Source organism: Mirounga angustirostris, unplaced genomic scaffold, assembly GCF_029215605.1.
Source record: "Mirounga angustirostris isolate CCGP_5_RB_7025 unplaced genomic scaffold, mMirAng1.0.hap1 SCAF_11, whole genome shotgun sequence".
In the NCBI taxonomy this organism is placed as follows: domain Eukaryota; kingdom Metazoa; phylum Chordata; class Mammalia; order Carnivora; family Phocidae; genus Mirounga; species Mirounga angustirostris.
Window position 1 is genome coordinate 106,720,742 of NW_026991719.1, and position 16,051 is coordinate 106,736,792.

A 16,051-nucleotide genomic window follows, 5' to 3' on the forward strand; every position below is an offset into this window, starting at 1 on the left:
AGGCAGGACAGTTTGTTGCTCTTTGAGTCACTGGGAGTTTTTGGTGGCTCTCCAGCAGGAGTCCTGTAGGTATTTCTTAAATGTCTGGTCCTATGGATGTGAAAGCCCCCTGTCCAATTGTTAAAGCAACTAAGAGTGGTTATGAAGGCAGAGCTACAATAGCCCCAGATGGATTTCTTTGTTTTGAGGGTGCTCCTTAAGGCTGCTCTCTTGTCAGAAGCCCACAGAAAGAGGGTCCCAGGCAGACGAGCCCTGAGCACTTTCCTCTGCCAGGTGAATTCAGGTCTGTCCCCTGTCCTCCTCCCCGTCACCCCAGCGAAAGGTAATACTACCAGATGTGCTTCCCACCCAAACAAGTAGCCTGTCCGGTCCTGCCTAGTTGTCCCTAAAACCTTCTTCCTCTAGAACTGGCTAACTCCCCACCCCATCCCCATCCCACCCCCCACCTGGCCTCAAGCTGAGTCCCAGCCCCCAGTCTGGTTTTCATCACTTGGCTTCTGCCTGGATCTGTCTTTGGAACCTGCCTAATACCCTGGTTAGGGCTGTGTTTTCTTACAAGTTGTCCCCACCCAATGCCCTGCCCTTGAATCTCACCCAAGGGGCTGGGAGCCTGTTGTCTGTTGGCGAACTGTCTGCCGAAACCCCTGTTGCTATGCTTCTCCCCAGCAGAATAACCTTGGGCCTTGTCTCAGACTTGAGATGCTGACTCCTTACCTGGGACACGACCTGCTATTGTGGTCTTTTGGCTCTTGACCTGGCTGCAGGGCTGGATCATCTCTCAGTGGCCGCAGGTATGCTCGTCCATTCTAGTGGGTACATTTCAGTCTGCGTCCTGGCCTGTCTTGGTCAGGGACCTTCTCTGCTGTAACAGGGTCAAGATAACAACCTTCTAAGTCCTCTAATCAGGATTGCCTCTTCTAGACCTGAATTGCCTCTGACACCTTTTAGGCATTCAACAAACATTTACTGAGCATCTACTATGAGCCACTGTGCTAAGCCCTCGGGATATGGAGGTGAACAATATAAAATTCTGCTCTCATAAAGGAGATAGGCACTAAACAAGAAATGAGATCCATATGAGAGAATTTGAGAGCAGTAAGGACTCTGAGGGCCATAAAACGGTAAATGGATAGAAAGTGAGGGAGGGGGCAGGAGAGCAATATATTAGATAAAGTGAACACAAAAGATACATTTGAAGAGATAACATTTGAGCTGAGACCCGAATGAAGAAAAGCAACCAGGGGTAAGATCAGAAAGAGAACCCCGAGCAGAGGAAAGAGCAAATGCCAAGGCCCTGAGGCAGAAGTGAGGTTGGTGCGTTTGAGGAACAACCAAGAGGCTAGTGTGAGCAAGGGGGGAAATATGGGAGGTGGGGTTGAGAAGTAGGTAAGGCCAGGTCTACTGGCTAGGGTTTTATTTAAGTGCAGTGGGAAGCCAGTGGAAAGTTTTAGCATCATCTAGACTCAGTAACCTTTGGAAAGATTCAGAAGGCTTGCTGACCAGCAAGAAAGAGGGAAAAGCCTCTACTTTTCTTAGCTCCTCTGAGAGGAATAGACACCCTTCCTGGGTAACTCCTGAGTGTGGGCCTCAGGGCTGTCATTTCCATGCTGGCTGGCCCCCATCTTAAAAACCAGACTCTGGGGGCACCTGGGTGGCTCAGTTGGTTAAGCGTCTGCCTTCGGCTCAGGTCATGATCCCAGGGTCCTGGGATCGAGCCCCGCATCGGGCTCCCTGCTCGGCAGGGAGCCTGCTTCTCCCTCTCCCACTCCCCCTGCTTGTGTTCCCTTTCTCGCTGTGTCTCTCTCGCTGTCAAATAAATAAATAAAATCTTTAAAAAACAAAACAAAAACCAGACTCTGACCTTCCCCAAGACTATCATCTTTTGGTCCTGCCAAGGCTCTGGTAATTTTGCAGTGACTAGCAGGCACTCACCAATCCTACCTGCCTCTGTCCTCTGAGCCTCACCTTCGTGATCCTGTCCTTACCTGCAGTAATAACACTGCTCTCCCTCAAGTACCTGGGAACAGAGAATCCTGAGAACCTCCGGGCTTCACCCAGTCTCCCAGCCCTAGAACTTTCTGCTGGCATCAGCAGGGTGGCACAATGGCACTCAGGCCTCCATTAGATTGAGCAAAAAGATTTGGGAATGGGCTGTTCCTAGAATGCAACCAGAGGGAGGGGACTCAGGAGGCCAGAGAACCATGACACCCTGGTTGTTGTGAGGGTGGTGAGGAGCAGAGAGAATCAAGTGAAGTGAGGTGCTTCTAGGCCTCTCATTCAGCCTCACTATGTCTCTGGAATGATCCATGATGGCCAGGATGTCTCCTCTACAGCTCCTCTTTACTTTTTGGAGCTATGCCCTTGAATCTTCACCTGTGTGACAGAGACAGAACCCAGAGAAATAACTACCAACATTTGAATGCCTATTATATGCCAGGCCCTATAGTAAAACACTACATTCCTTCCCTAGCTCATTTAATGCTCCCTCAACCCTATGAGGTGGGGATAATGATTTCCATTTTACATATATGAATATAAATGTGCTGACAGATTTAGTGACTTGTCCGATATAGTAAGTGGCTAAGCGAGATTTGTCTTAACTTCAGTCTAGGCTCTTTCAGTGATATTATACTGTCTTTCTAGCTAGTTCCAAGCTCCAGAACCCTTGCAGGGATTACAGGTTCAATAGAGCTGGTCCCCCTGACCCATGGGGGTTTGGCAAGCAGGTCATTCAATATCCAGGAGGCCAGAATGGGAACATTCCTTCTTGAATGGGATGCCCTGATCAGGTCTCTGCAAGAAGCCCAAGTGGCTGACAGAATTGTCAGCTCTGAGCCAAAGGAGTCCCAAGATATCCCTGCCTTTGGACAACAGCTGGGAACCACACAGACAGCTGGATTCTGCTGCTCAGCCTGTGGGGCTGTAGGATATTGTCACTGGTCCCCCCCCGTTGCCCCACGAACTATCCCTCTCCCAGTATCTTGCATTTGCTCAGGCCTCCAGATTCAGCCTGCTGACTTGCTTTGGCCAAGTTCACTGAGGCTGAGGACTGTCTCAGCAGGATCCTTCAGTCAAAGAGCCCAAGACCAGATGCTGTTCTGAGCACCACCACCTAGAGCAGTGCCCAGGAGGGATACCCAGCCCAGAGTAGCTGGAGAAGCCCACCAAGTGAAACTGACTGCAGCCCACCCTGAGTGTGGGGTGGGGATGGAGAGTGTGGAGATGTGCTGAGAGCTCCCTGGAGAGCAAGGCTCAGCTTCTCTAGCAACTTCGAGTAGCAGATGCAGAAAGAGGTCAATGATTAGCCTCTTGTAACACCTGAGGGGACAGAGTCACTGCCTTAATTTACAGGCTCTCCTCCACTCACCATCCCTCATCCCCCGCACTGGGAGAGGCCTTGCTCCCTTTGGAAGGACTGGTCTAAGCTCCACTGCTTTCAAATCTTGTTCTGACTCCAAGTCCCCTTGAATATCCACGACCCTAACAACTGGAGCTGGGGCAGCAGGACCGAGATAGGGGTCCCAGAAATACCCTTAGATTAGCGGCTCCAGACAGTAGGCAAGGCCAAGTCTACTGGCTAGGGTTTTATTTAAGTGCAGTGGGAAGCCAGTGGAAAGTTTTAGCATCATGAGCCACCATTTTGGAGCATGGGGGCAGAGCTCAGGAATCTGTATTTTTAAAATGTCCATAGTTGGTTCTCATGTGCCTCCCAGGTCTCTTCTCTCTGGCACATGCTCTCTCTCTCTGGGTAGCTGGGCGTCCCCAGGCTTCCTGATGAACTTTCAAATCAGAAACTACCTTTCCCAAGCCAGAGCTTCAAAACTAGTGATCTGGGCAACCATGGAACCCAGCTGCGTGAAGACCACCCCACGCAAGACACAGCTTGATAATTCAATAGAGATTGCACGTCTGCTGTGTGCCCTCTGCTGGTTAAAATTCATGACGGTTGGAAAGTGTTCACCAGTAGGAGTTTTTCTGACTGGTACTGACCATTTCCTTGGTTGGAAGGCTGTACAGAAGAAGCTACTCCTGGTCCCAGTTTGGGCACTTAGACACCTGAAACTAGAAGGGTTACTAATTAAAAAAAAAAATAGCTTTATTGAGGTATAATCGATACATAAAAAAACTGAACTTATTTAGTTTATACAATGTGATGAGTTTGGACATAGGCATATACCCATAAAATCATTACCACAATCAAGGTAATAAACATATCCATCACCTCCAAGTTCCTTTGTGCCCTTTTTTCGTGTGTGTGGTAAGAACACCTACAATTTGTTAAGAGAGGAGATCTCACGGTAAGGGTTACTCTACGAAGTAAGCTACCTCTACCGAATCACTAGGGCTCACCTCTGCTCAGGGAAATCTGCAGACCCTGGTAGGAACTACTAGCATGGCAGCAAGGAGGGAGCAGAGACATTGTGAAGCACCTCACCTGCCCAGGGAGCTAGATTTTGAAGCTGGGTGGGTAAGGAAGCCTGAGAGTCTTAGGAGATACTATTGAGGGCACAAGAATATTCCTCTACACCAGTTGAGAAAGACTGAGAAACAGACCTCAAGACCTGAGCTGACTCTATAGTTGGTACTTAATCCCTTCCCTAGTGACAAAGTAAGTACCGTGACCCTTTGCATTTAATCTTAAAGTACGGGAGGAAGCGTCAGGTAAAATCATGGATAAGAAATCTGGCCTACCTGATCCTTACCCAGCAATCCCAGGTGGAAATCCCAATGCTTCAGATAAAGAGGATGTACCCCAGGTATTGTGGTTTTGCCTATCCTTCCAGGGAGATCATTAGATGGGAAGAATATCAGACCTAGCCTAGTTTCCAACCTCTATTCCTCTAACTGAAAGAACATTAATGGCAGCGAACTTTTTTTTTTAATTCTTTTTTTTTTAAAGATTTTATTTATTTATTTGAGAGAGAGAGAGAGAATGAGAGACAGAGAGCATGAGAGGGAGGAGGGTCAGAGGGAGAAGCAGACTCCCTGCCGAGCAGGGAGCCCGATGTGGGACTTGATCCCGGGACTCCAGGATCATGACCTGAGCCGAAGGCAGTTGCCTAACCAACTGAGCCACCCAGGCGCCCGGCAGCGAACTTTTTAAAAAGACTTTATTTATTTGAGAGAGAGTGTGTGAGAGAGAGAGAGAGAGATCACGAGCAGAGGGGAGGGGCAGAGGGAGAAGCAGACTCCCCACTGAGCAGGGAGCCCAATGTGGGACTCGATCCCACAACCCTGGGATCATGACCCGACCCAAAGGCAGACGTTTAATGGACTGAGCCACCCAGGTGCCCAACATTGTTTACTATGCACCAAGTATTCGGTTATGTGCTTCCCATGGACTATCATGTGTAATCCTCACAATAACCTGTGAGGCATGGAATGATCAAAGTAGCTTGCCTAGGGTCAAAATGCTGCCCAGTGTTGGAGCAGGGTATGACCAAGATCTGTCTAACTGCAGAGCTAGTCACAATGCTAACTTCTCTTACTCTTCTCTATTTCTCTTAAGCCCAAGACGAGGATGTGTTCCTGGGCCTGAGACTAAGGGCTCCACCGCTGCTGCATTTAGGACTAAGTAGTAGATGAGTTGGGAGTTGATGCTAGATGCCAGGTCTTGAACTGATTTAATCACTATTAGCTCAGCTATAGGCCCAGAACCTGGGGACAGGGACTGAGTGGGCAACCGAGGATCAAACTGTCCTCCTAGGATGGGAGGGCAGGATAGGGAGATGGAAAGTCTAGGAATGGGCTGGCTCTAACGATTGGAACTGTTTTCATTCAAAAGAGGTATTTTAGAAGACCTTCTTGCACCATTTGAAATGGGAAGAAATGACCTCTAAGATCCTTTCCAGCTTTCCATTACTATGAACAACAAACGGTGTGATCATGCATTAGTTTTTTTTTTCAATGTCCATATGTATTTTAAGCCACCTATGAAGATAATGCAGTTTTAGGCCTCTGAATGAGGATTGTTCATTTGTCTACAGATCAGAATCAGCTTTGAAATTGTGCATATCTTTTATTAATGAGAATGCTCAGATTCGACTAAAACCAGGGCAGGGAGGATAATGTTTCTGTAATGTGAACAAGTCAGTACTTCTTGATACTTTTTTCCGAATGGCAAGTGAAATCAGTTTGCTCATCTGTAAAATGGGATTGAAAATCATCTTTACAGGATTTTTTTGAAGATTTAACTAAGATAAGATAATACATGTGAAATGTAGTTTATGGAAAAAGTTTGTATATTATACTTATTCAATTCCTCTGATATAAAGGGCAGCGGGACGAAATGAAAATGGAAGACCATTCAGGTTTTTCCTGATCATTCAGTTTTGAAAATAAAGCTGCATTGAATATATTCTTCTTTTAAATTATTCAGAATTGAAATAATTTGACCACAAAGCTACTTGAAAGTCACCAAAAGAACTAAATAAACTTTTAAAATCACTTCACATTGTGGTCTTTAGGACATTTGATTTAATCAATCAGACAACTGGTTCAATAGCCTAAGTTTTCTAAGCTTGAGATACTTACTGATTCACTCAAGATTTCTTATGCTACAGGGGTGCCCGGGTGGCTCAGTTGGCTGGGCATCCGACTCTTGGTTTCAGCTCAGGTCATGATCTTGGGGTTGTGGGATCGAGCCTGGCATAGGGCTCCATGTTCAGCGGGGAGTCTGCTTGTGATTCTCCCTCTTCCCCTCCCCTCCACTTGCGTGCGTGCATACTCTCTCAAATAAACAAATGTTTAAAAAAAGAATTCTTATGCTCTAAGGCTCTGAAGATTTGCTAGATAGAATTACCCCATTCAATTCTCAAAATTTTGTCAAGAAAGAAAATTGTACAACTTAAAATGTTCTTCTGCATTATAATTAGTCAGGTAGATATACTGGAGAAGATGGAGAGGGGGGAAGGAGATAAGGGGCAAACAGAACAATTCCAAGACTGAGTAACACTATCTTTAACCTCTGAAAAAAGGGAACTTCTTAATCATTTCCAAGTCCTACAAAAAGAAAGGCCGCTTTACTGTTGGTATTTACAATGACACTTTCCCACAAAATTAATAGTACTGGACAAGTAGCCGAGATTCCTGAAAATGAATTCCTGGTAATAATTACTAAAAAGCCTCCCATAAGGAAAGGATTCTCTAAGCACGAAAGACAATGTTTTTCTCCAAAGCAGACTGGATTCTATACTAGTTTTCAACAAGGCAGTGTCGTTCCATAGTCTTTAGACAGAACTACACTCATTTCCAACGTTGGAGAATTACACCGCATGTAACTGAAGCACTGTGATAAAACATCATCCACCCAGCAGTTCGGAGGAATGTACTGCGAGACCTGGGAACTACAACACAAGGTTCCAGATAACCACAGTGCTGATGGACTGCCACTAAAACTGTCAAGAAGATTCTACTGATGAGTAGCTTCCAGGGTCTCCTCTCAGCAGTGGTAATAGTAACAGCAACGGAAGCAGTAACAGCAGAAGCCGCAGGAAGAGCACTAACATGAGTGGTCGTAGTGGGAGCAGCAGTATTTATCGACTGCCTACTTTCCGTCAAGCCAGTGTCAGATCTTACGCGCGCACGCACACACACACACACACACACACAAATTGTTAAAGCAGACTTGTGAGAAAGTCGTCATTACATACCTTTCACTGATGCGAAAGCCGAGCCTTGAGGTAGTTTGTTTGAGGCTACACAACAAACCACGATGTAAACCTAGGACTGGCTTATTTCAAGGCTGAACTCTATGGACACCAGCATACATCACGGTGGTATGGATAAATAGGTATTTTTAGTGTGAAGGATTACAAACAATTGAAGAGATACACCTTAGCCTCTCCGAGGTTGTTGAGGACAGCAAGCTTTTCCAGGGAGTCGAATAACAAAGCGACAGGAGGGAGGCTGCAGAAGGATCTCAAAATCAGAGAAGTGAGGTGTGTGAGTCTGAGTGTGAGGCGAACCATGGTGTGGTTAAGGGAAAGGCAGTATAATTTAGGGAAAATACCTTAATGCTATTTTAAAAAGGCAGTTATGACTCAAACGCACCTAGAAACATTCATAGACATTCCATAAAAATAGAAGTCTGGTGGGCTTGAGACATGAAAAATCTAACGGTATGCCCACCTTTAGTACTGTGTGCTTCACCAATGACTCTCAAGAAAGACACAGTGGGTTAAGGAAAAGAAAATTACCAGAAATGATTGTAGGAAGGTCATAATGAAAAATAGGGTGGGGGCGTCTGGGTGGCTCAGTTGGTTAAACATCTGACCCTTGATTTCAGCTGGGGTTGTGGTCTCAGGGTCGTGAGACTGAGCCCCGCCTCCAGCTCCGTGCTCAGCAGGGAGTGTGCTTGGGATCCCCTCTCCCTCTCCCTTTGCTCTCCCCCTGCTCTTGCACACGCTCTCTATAAATTACATGAATGAATGAATGAATAAATAAAAGAAAAACAGGGTGAAGATTAGGGCCATTCTATCTGAATAAAATGAAAACAAAAATAAAATCAGGAAGGGTGGTAATAAACTAACAATAATAGTAACAATGGTGACTTACATTCCTGTGTGCCAATCACCGTTCTGCTATACACACGTTATGAAGTCATTTAATTCCCTCAGCCCGATGAGTAGGTGCTGTTGTTTACATTTTACACACGAGGCACAGAGCTCAAAGTCACACACATTTAGTCATTGGTAGGGTAGGAACTCCATCCCACCTAGGCAGTCTGCTGCAGAGTCTGGACTCGTAGCTCCTCCGCCACACTGCCCCTTGAAGGTACAGGGAGGGTTTACTCTGGAGTCTGGTATTGAAGCTCAGAATCAAGGAAGATCTCTTGAAGCTGTGTAAGCAGGAAGTAAACTTTAATAGATACTCCTTAATAGATAATAATAGGCTGAAAATTGTAATGGTTTCAAGAAAAGTAGGCAAGTGGGTAGACTGATAAGCTAAGCATAAGCTATAGAGAGAAGCTAGACGTTATCACAGTAAGAGTCTGAAGCTTTTGGAATTTGAAATAATGTAAAATGACGATGTCCTCCAACACAAGTTACTGGTCTGTTCCAGTTATATATTTCTGAAGTTTTACAAACATCGTAATGAGCATACAATTTTTTCCTGATATAATTTCTACGACTATGAAAATGGTATTACTAGCCTCCAGCTACATATGCCACCTTACAAATGACTCATGAACATGAATGAAATGTCTAGAAGTTCATCTTAGTCAATGCCCTCATTCAACTATTTTTTATTTTTCAATTCAGAAAATCTGACAATAATTAATCTAGGTCAGCATTCTCCATACTGTATCTTATGGAGATGAATGTTTAGAAGTTATTAAGTAAGGGGGGAAATTCCAGGATCCAGTAAGTGCTCACTAAATTCTCCTAGAGAACCACAGACCACATGTAGCACGAACAATCCCGTAATAAAGAATCTATGCAACTGTGACCCAGTATTTCCTACATTTGGCCATGGCACCTCTTTGTTGCAGACCATTTATAAATTATGGACATTCATTCCAGATCTAGATACTTTCTTTTGGACAAGTGTTACTTTTACAAGAGTCCAGGAAGGGAGTTTATCATGCGTAGGAGTAATTGGGGGTATTTTGTTCTCTCAATGTTTAAAGAGTCCCTGTTTCTGCTATTAGGGATGGTGGTATGTGGCATTCTGAACTCATTTTCTCCTAAGAACAATTTATACCAGCCACTCCTTAGTCTCCTCAGCTGATTTCCTCTCATCTCTCTAACCTCTTATTGTTAGCATGCCCTGGAGCTCAGTCTATGGACCTTGTCCTTTGTCTATTCCTGTTCTATTTGTGGTGATCTCATAGTCTGTGACTCTTTAATAAATTTAAAGGTTACTGACAGCCTGGACTTCTCCTCTAAACTCCAAACTCACACATTAGGATGTCCAGGGCATCCCCACTAGGATATCTATTAGGCATCTCAAATGCAAACATGTCCCAAATCAAAGTCCTCATCTTCCCTCCCAAACCTACTCCTCCTTTAGTCTTTTCCATTTCAGTTAATACCACTTTTCCAGTTGCTTAGGCTAATGACTAATGTGCCATCCTCCACAACACTTTTTCTCTCATGCTTCATATCCAAACCACCAACAAATTCTGTTGGCTCAACCTTCAAGATATACCCTCAATTGAGCCACTTATCACCTACACTCTCATCATCCTAATTAAACCTCTATTAACTCCCAAATGGATTATTACAACAGCTTCCTAGCTTATCTTCCTGATTCTGCCCTTGGTCCCCTGCAGCTTGTTCTCAAGACAGCAGCTAGGGTGAGCCTGTTAAGACTGTAATAAAGAATTTTTGTGGGGGCACCTGGTGACTCAGTCGGTTAAGCGTCCAACTCTTGCTCTCAGCTCAGGTCTTGATCTCAGGGTCATGAGTTCAAGCCCCGCACTGGGGTCCACGCTGGGCATGGAGCCTACTTTAAAAAAAAAAAAAGATTTTTTGTTTTTCATTGAGGTATTAAAGACTTCTCCATTCAGAATCCACTAATGGCTTCCTATCTCTGAATGAAAGCCAAATCCTTACAACTACCTAGGAGGCCCTATACTACATGGTCCACATCACCTCACAGGCCCCATCTCCTACTACACAGCCCCCTGTCCAGCCCCACTCTACTGTAGTCCCATCAGTCTTGTTGCTGTTCCTTGAGCTAGGCATGATCCTACTTCAGGACTCATTCTTTCTACCTTTCATTGTTATGTTAGCTGATTTTTTATTTTTATTTTTTAAAGATTTTATTTCTTTTTCAACAGAGAGAGAGAGACAGTGAGAGAGGGAACACAAGCAGGGGGAGGGGGAGAGGGAGAAGCAGACTCCCAGCCGAGCAGGGAGCCCGATGCGGGGCTCGATCCCAGGACCCTGGGATCGTGACCTGAGCCGAAGGCAGACGCTTAACGACTGAGCCACCCAGGCGCCCCTTGTTAGCTGATTTTTATTAGGTTAGGTTAAAAAGGTTTCCTTCATATTCCTAACTTGCTAAGCTTAAGGGTTTTTTTTTTTTTTTTTTTTTTTTTTGTAGAGGTGAGAGTCACATACCTTAAAATCAAAATTTAAAAAGTCAACCATCTTGGGGCGCCTGGGTGGCTCAGGTTAAGCAACTGCCTTCAGCTCAGGTCATGATCCCAGGGTCCTGGGATCGAGTCCCACATCGGGCTCCCGGCTTAGCGGGGAGCCTGCTTCTCGCTCTGACCCTCTCCCCTCTCATGCTGTTTCTCCCCGCTCACTCTCAAATAAATAAATAAATAAATAAATAAATAAATAAATAAATAAATAAATAAAAAAAAATCTTTAAAAAACATATAAAAAAGTCAACCATCTTAAAGTGAACAATTCAGTGGCATTTAATACATTCACAATGTTGTATAACCATCTTTATTTAGTTCCTAAACATTTTCATCACACCCCAAGGTCAACCCTGTACCCATTAAGTAGTCACTCCCCATTCCCCACTGCCCTCTCAGCCCCTGGCAAACACCAAACTGTTCTCCATCTCTATGGATTTAACTATTCTGGATATTACACATAAATGCAATTATACAATATGTGATCTCTTATGACTGGCTTTTTTCACCCAGCATGTTTTTGACGTCCATCCACCTTGTAGCATGTATCAGTACTTCATTCCTTTTTATGGCTAAATGTTACTCCATTGTATGAATATACTACCAATTATTTACTCCTTCATCTGTTGGGCTCTTTCCATCTTTCAGCCATTGGGAATAGTGCTGCTATGAACATGCACGTACGAGTATCTGAGTCCCTGCTTTAGATTCTTTTGGATATACACCTGGGAGCAGAATTGCTGGGTCATATGGTAATTCCATGTTTTAACTTCTTGAGGAGCTGCTGAACTGTTTTCCGCAGTTGCTAAACCATTTTACATTCCCCTCAGCCATGTGTGAGGGTTCCAATTTTCCCTTCAGGACTTTTGCATTTGTTATTCTCTCTGGAATGCTCTTCCAATAGATAATCCAGTGGCCCACTTCCTCACTTCCTTCAGGTCTATACTCAATGTCCTCTTCTCACAGAGGCCTATCCTGACCACCAAATTTAAAATGGCAACCTCCCACCCCCAGCCCACACTTACCATCCTCCTTGCCCACTTTATTTTTCACCATAGCATTGATCATCTAACACACTACTTAATTTTCTTAATTTTTATCGTCTTGTCTTCAACCACTGAAATGTAAGCTCCACCAGGGAAGAGATTTCAGTCTATTTTTTTCCAGCACCTAGAATAGTGTTAGGCACATAGTAAGTGCTCAATAAATATTTGCTGAACAAGTTAAGTGAGGCCCAAAGAGATGTTTTGGCAAAGTGTGACAAAAAGGAGCAAGAAACTGTCTCTGTAGTTCAGAGGCTATTTTTCTAAGAATGGTGATAGATTGAAACTGAGCCAATCACAACTTTTATTCAGCTGTAACCTTTTAAAAAGCACACATGCACGAGCTGGCTATTTCTGAATCAAGCGAAAGAACTATTTAGAAAAACCTGAGGGTAATGGGATCAAAATGTCAAGCTAAAACTCATTTGCCCCAATTAAAACTCAACTAACTGCCTATAATAAGCAAGCTTAGTATTTACTGTTTGAAATGTTTTATTTAAAGAAAGTAAAAAAATATGGTGCTACAGGACACAGAACTTTAAGAGTATTATACTTTAAGAAAATGAACCTAATACATACTGTTAGAAATAGAATCCTATGGAAGAACAAAAAGATGTACCCCTACCTAAAATATTGCTATAGCAACAGTGTAGTTTATCATATCCTCAAAATATAACAGAGCCAGGGAAAATATCTGCATATAAAAAGAGAATCTATGTTGAAACCACAAGAATTTTTATCTGGACAAAAGTTTAAAACTTGGTGTAATTAGTACTGAATTTTTCACTTGAAAATGGTTAAGATGGCAAAATCTATGTTATATATTTTCATTACAATTTTTGAAAAGTAAAAAAAAAATGGATAGAAAGATGGTGGATGAAGAAACATTCTGGGGACTGATACAGAAATAAAGACTCGAACACTGCCAAGTCTACTATTAAGAAACAAGTAGGAGGGCGCCTGGGTGGCTCAGTCGGTTAAGCGACTGCCTTCGGCTCAGGTCATGATCCCGGAGTCCCGGGATCAAGTCCCGCATCGGGCTCCCTGCTCGGCGGGGAGCCTGCTTCTCCCTCTGACCCTCCCCCCTCTCATGTGCTCTCTCTCTCTCTCATTCTGTCTCAAATAAATAAATAAATAAAATCTTAGAAGAAAAAAAGAAACAAGTAGGAGTAGAAACACTACTAAGAAACAACACTTTTGGAGATTTTGGAAAAATCATTTACAGCAGAATCAGTCTGGAAAATTAAAACTAATGGATTCAACTTTTTTGACTATGAATTATAAGAATTAGTAAGAAGTGGTCACTGAAACTGGTTTTCAATATGTTTCTGCTATAGGCTGAATGTTTGAATTCGTATGTTGAAACCTAATCCCTAATGTGATGGTATTAGGAAGTATGGCCTTTGGGAGATGACCGCATCAAGAGGGTGGAGCCCTCATGCGTGGGATTAGTACCCTCATACATCAGACCCCAGAAAACTCTCTCACCCCTCCCGCCAGGAGGATACAGCAATATCCTTCTACGAACCAGAAGTGGGTCCTCACCAGACACTGAATCTGCCAGTGCCTTGATCATGGACTTTCCAGCCTCCAGAACTGTGAGAAATACATTTCTGTTGTTCATAATATACCTAGTCTGTGATACTCTACTATAGCAGCCCAAAGGGACTAAGACCGTTTCAAAGTACAATTACGAGTACAAAGCACAAGAAGTTCTGCTGTTAAGATGAAAAAACCACTCATGACTGAGTCAAACAACTTCAGAGCCTGACCACCTTAATGGTTTTAAAGGTCACAAAGGGACTTTGCCAGTCTCTGAAGTTCAAGAAATTAGTAAAATATACATAGTGAGCTTTTAACTGTGCTGGAGGAAAGACTGTAAGATGCACTCAGTAAAGCTCTCAGTCTGTAGGCCAAGTAATCAAGCTTCCATGTAAGAAGCAAAGCAATGCTCCTACTTACATGATAAAATCTACAGCTTTTACATGAATAACTCCTGAGGCACTTTACCAATACAAATTTTATTAAAAAAATAAGTAATAACATCAAACTGTTCAGCAAATCTATATTCAATGTAACCAAAATAAACAAACACCAAAATAAAAAAAATATACATCTATATATATATGGGCAAGAAACAAGTGCATTTTTTGGTCCCAATATTTTCTGAATATATTATCTTTATCCAAAGGAATTACATTAATGGCTAAGAAGATATTATGTATTAGATGTACAGAAACATAGCTTTAAAATTTATTTTAAGGTCTGTAGGAAGTGTTTTTTGCCAATTATTTATGTCTTTGAATTGATAATCACTAAGATAATGATAGTCCCAAGATAGGCAGAGGATGTAATAATGTCTAATTACCAAATCTAGAAGCCATCAATAGGTAGCTACATGAAATTTGTAGAGAATTCTAAAGAATTTCTTGAGGTTCTTAACAAAACAAAACAAACACAAAACAAAAGTTTTAAAGAGAAGAGATAAAAGTGGACATAACAAAACACACATTAATAAATTTGGTGAAGGACAACATAAAACCAAGATAAAATTAAACTTAAAAAAATTTGAATATTAGTATTGCTGAAGACTCCTAGGGTTAATACTGGATAAAACTTCAAATGACAGTACAAATAACTATAACTTTGGAACTGTAATTTTAGAGACTTGTTTTCCAAGAACATGAAAGTAACCTTGGTTCCCTACACAACCAGTTTTTATATTCCTTGGACTGCATGCAAACTAGACAAAGATTAAAGGGCAGCAGCCAAAATGATTAAACTTCAACTTGGATGTTGAAGCACGGATTTGATGGGTCTTTCTTGGTTAGAATGAACCCAATAAGCATAAGATCAAAAACCAAAGCCCCCAGTGGGAAGTTGTGCTCAATTTGGTGGGCCTTGAGGTCATCTCTGGCCAAATTAGCATCAGCCTTATGGGAGGCCAGTCATGAAGGAAGGGACTCTCCCCAAGGTCTGATTTCTTAAGGCCACAATCTAGAGGAGGTCTCACAGTCAAATAATTCACATTCCTTGGAAAGAGAGAACAGGCATCAGTTGTGTCCATCGAAGGGGGACACTGACCAGGAGTATCCTGGACATTTTTTGAAATTTCTGTGTTGCTTCTGCATCTGAAAAATATGAAAAATAGAACAATGACAGACAAGGAAAGAGGAAAAAGACAGCTATCTGACCTAAAAATGTAAGACTTATAAGAAATTAACTAAGAAACCAGACAAAACAAAGAAAATGAATAGCCATATCATTTGGAATGCAATATTCTGAAGGCAAGTACAGCAGAGAAAAACACAAATTATTTTAAGCAAAGCAAAAAAAGACCATAGCAACAAAAGTTATTTTTGGAGAGAGTCAACTGGAGAAAAAAGCATATGTTAAGATATGTTAACCTGACACAAAGATAAGGTGGAATAAGAATCTAGTGCCATCTGAAAGCTGAAAAGAGCTGAATCAGAGCTAGTGTCATGAACTTGGCTGTTTAACCGCCTTCGTGTGAGAAAACACTTCAGAAGTTTGAACTTAGGAAACTGCCTTTGTGTAAGAAAACACTTCAGAAGTTTGAACTTAGGAAATTCCAACTTGTCTTGCACCAGGTTGCACGAGCTCCATAGAGCAGGAATCTATTTCAACAAGCGGCTTTAAAAACAAAAACAAAAACAAAATACTTTAATATTTTTCATTTCTATTAATGATACATTTAAAAATGCAACAGTGCTAAAATCCATCAAAGAAAAATGCACTCAATGAAAATAAAACTTACTCAGAAGTGGGTTCAGAACTGGGTTCAGAAGTGGGTTCAGAATTGGGTTCAGAATTGGGTTCAGAATTGGGTTCAGAAGTGGGTTCAGAATTGGGTTCAGAAGTTGAGGTACTTTCGGGAACTGAAATTAGAAGA

General features: G+C 42.7%; 1 protein-coding gene across 5 annotated transcripts in view; it reads right to left on the reverse strand.

The window, feature by feature from the left end:
* ZNF280C (zinc finger protein 280C) overlaps nucleotides 1-16,051 on the reverse strand; it is a 75,779-nt gene that overhangs the window by 1,147 nt on the left and 58,581 nt on the right. For 2 of the 5 annotated variants that reach the window (XR_010406258.1, XR_010406256.1), the window contains exons 19-25: nucleotides 15,917-16,037; nucleotides 12,121-12,265; nucleotides 10,344-10,452; nucleotides 8,557-8,839; nucleotides 7,653-7,920; nucleotides 3,991-4,062; nucleotides 715-862 (exon numbers count right to left, since the gene is read on the reverse strand). Coding sequence is in view for 1 of the 5 variants with exons in the window: in XM_064574565.1 (XP_064430635.1) it covers nucleotides 15,777-15,792; nucleotides 15,917-16,037 (137 nt within the window). In the remaining 4 variants the exon portion in view is untranslated. Of the gene's footprint in view, nucleotides 1-714; nucleotides 863-1,893; nucleotides 2,374-3,990; nucleotides 4,063-7,652; nucleotides 7,921-8,556; nucleotides 8,840-10,343; nucleotides 10,453-12,120; nucleotides 12,266-13,941; nucleotides 15,793-15,916; nucleotides 16,038-16,051 lie in introns of those variants that run through there. The other 3 variants (XR_010406259.1, XR_010406257.1, XM_064574565.1) reach the window with 3 other exon arrangements.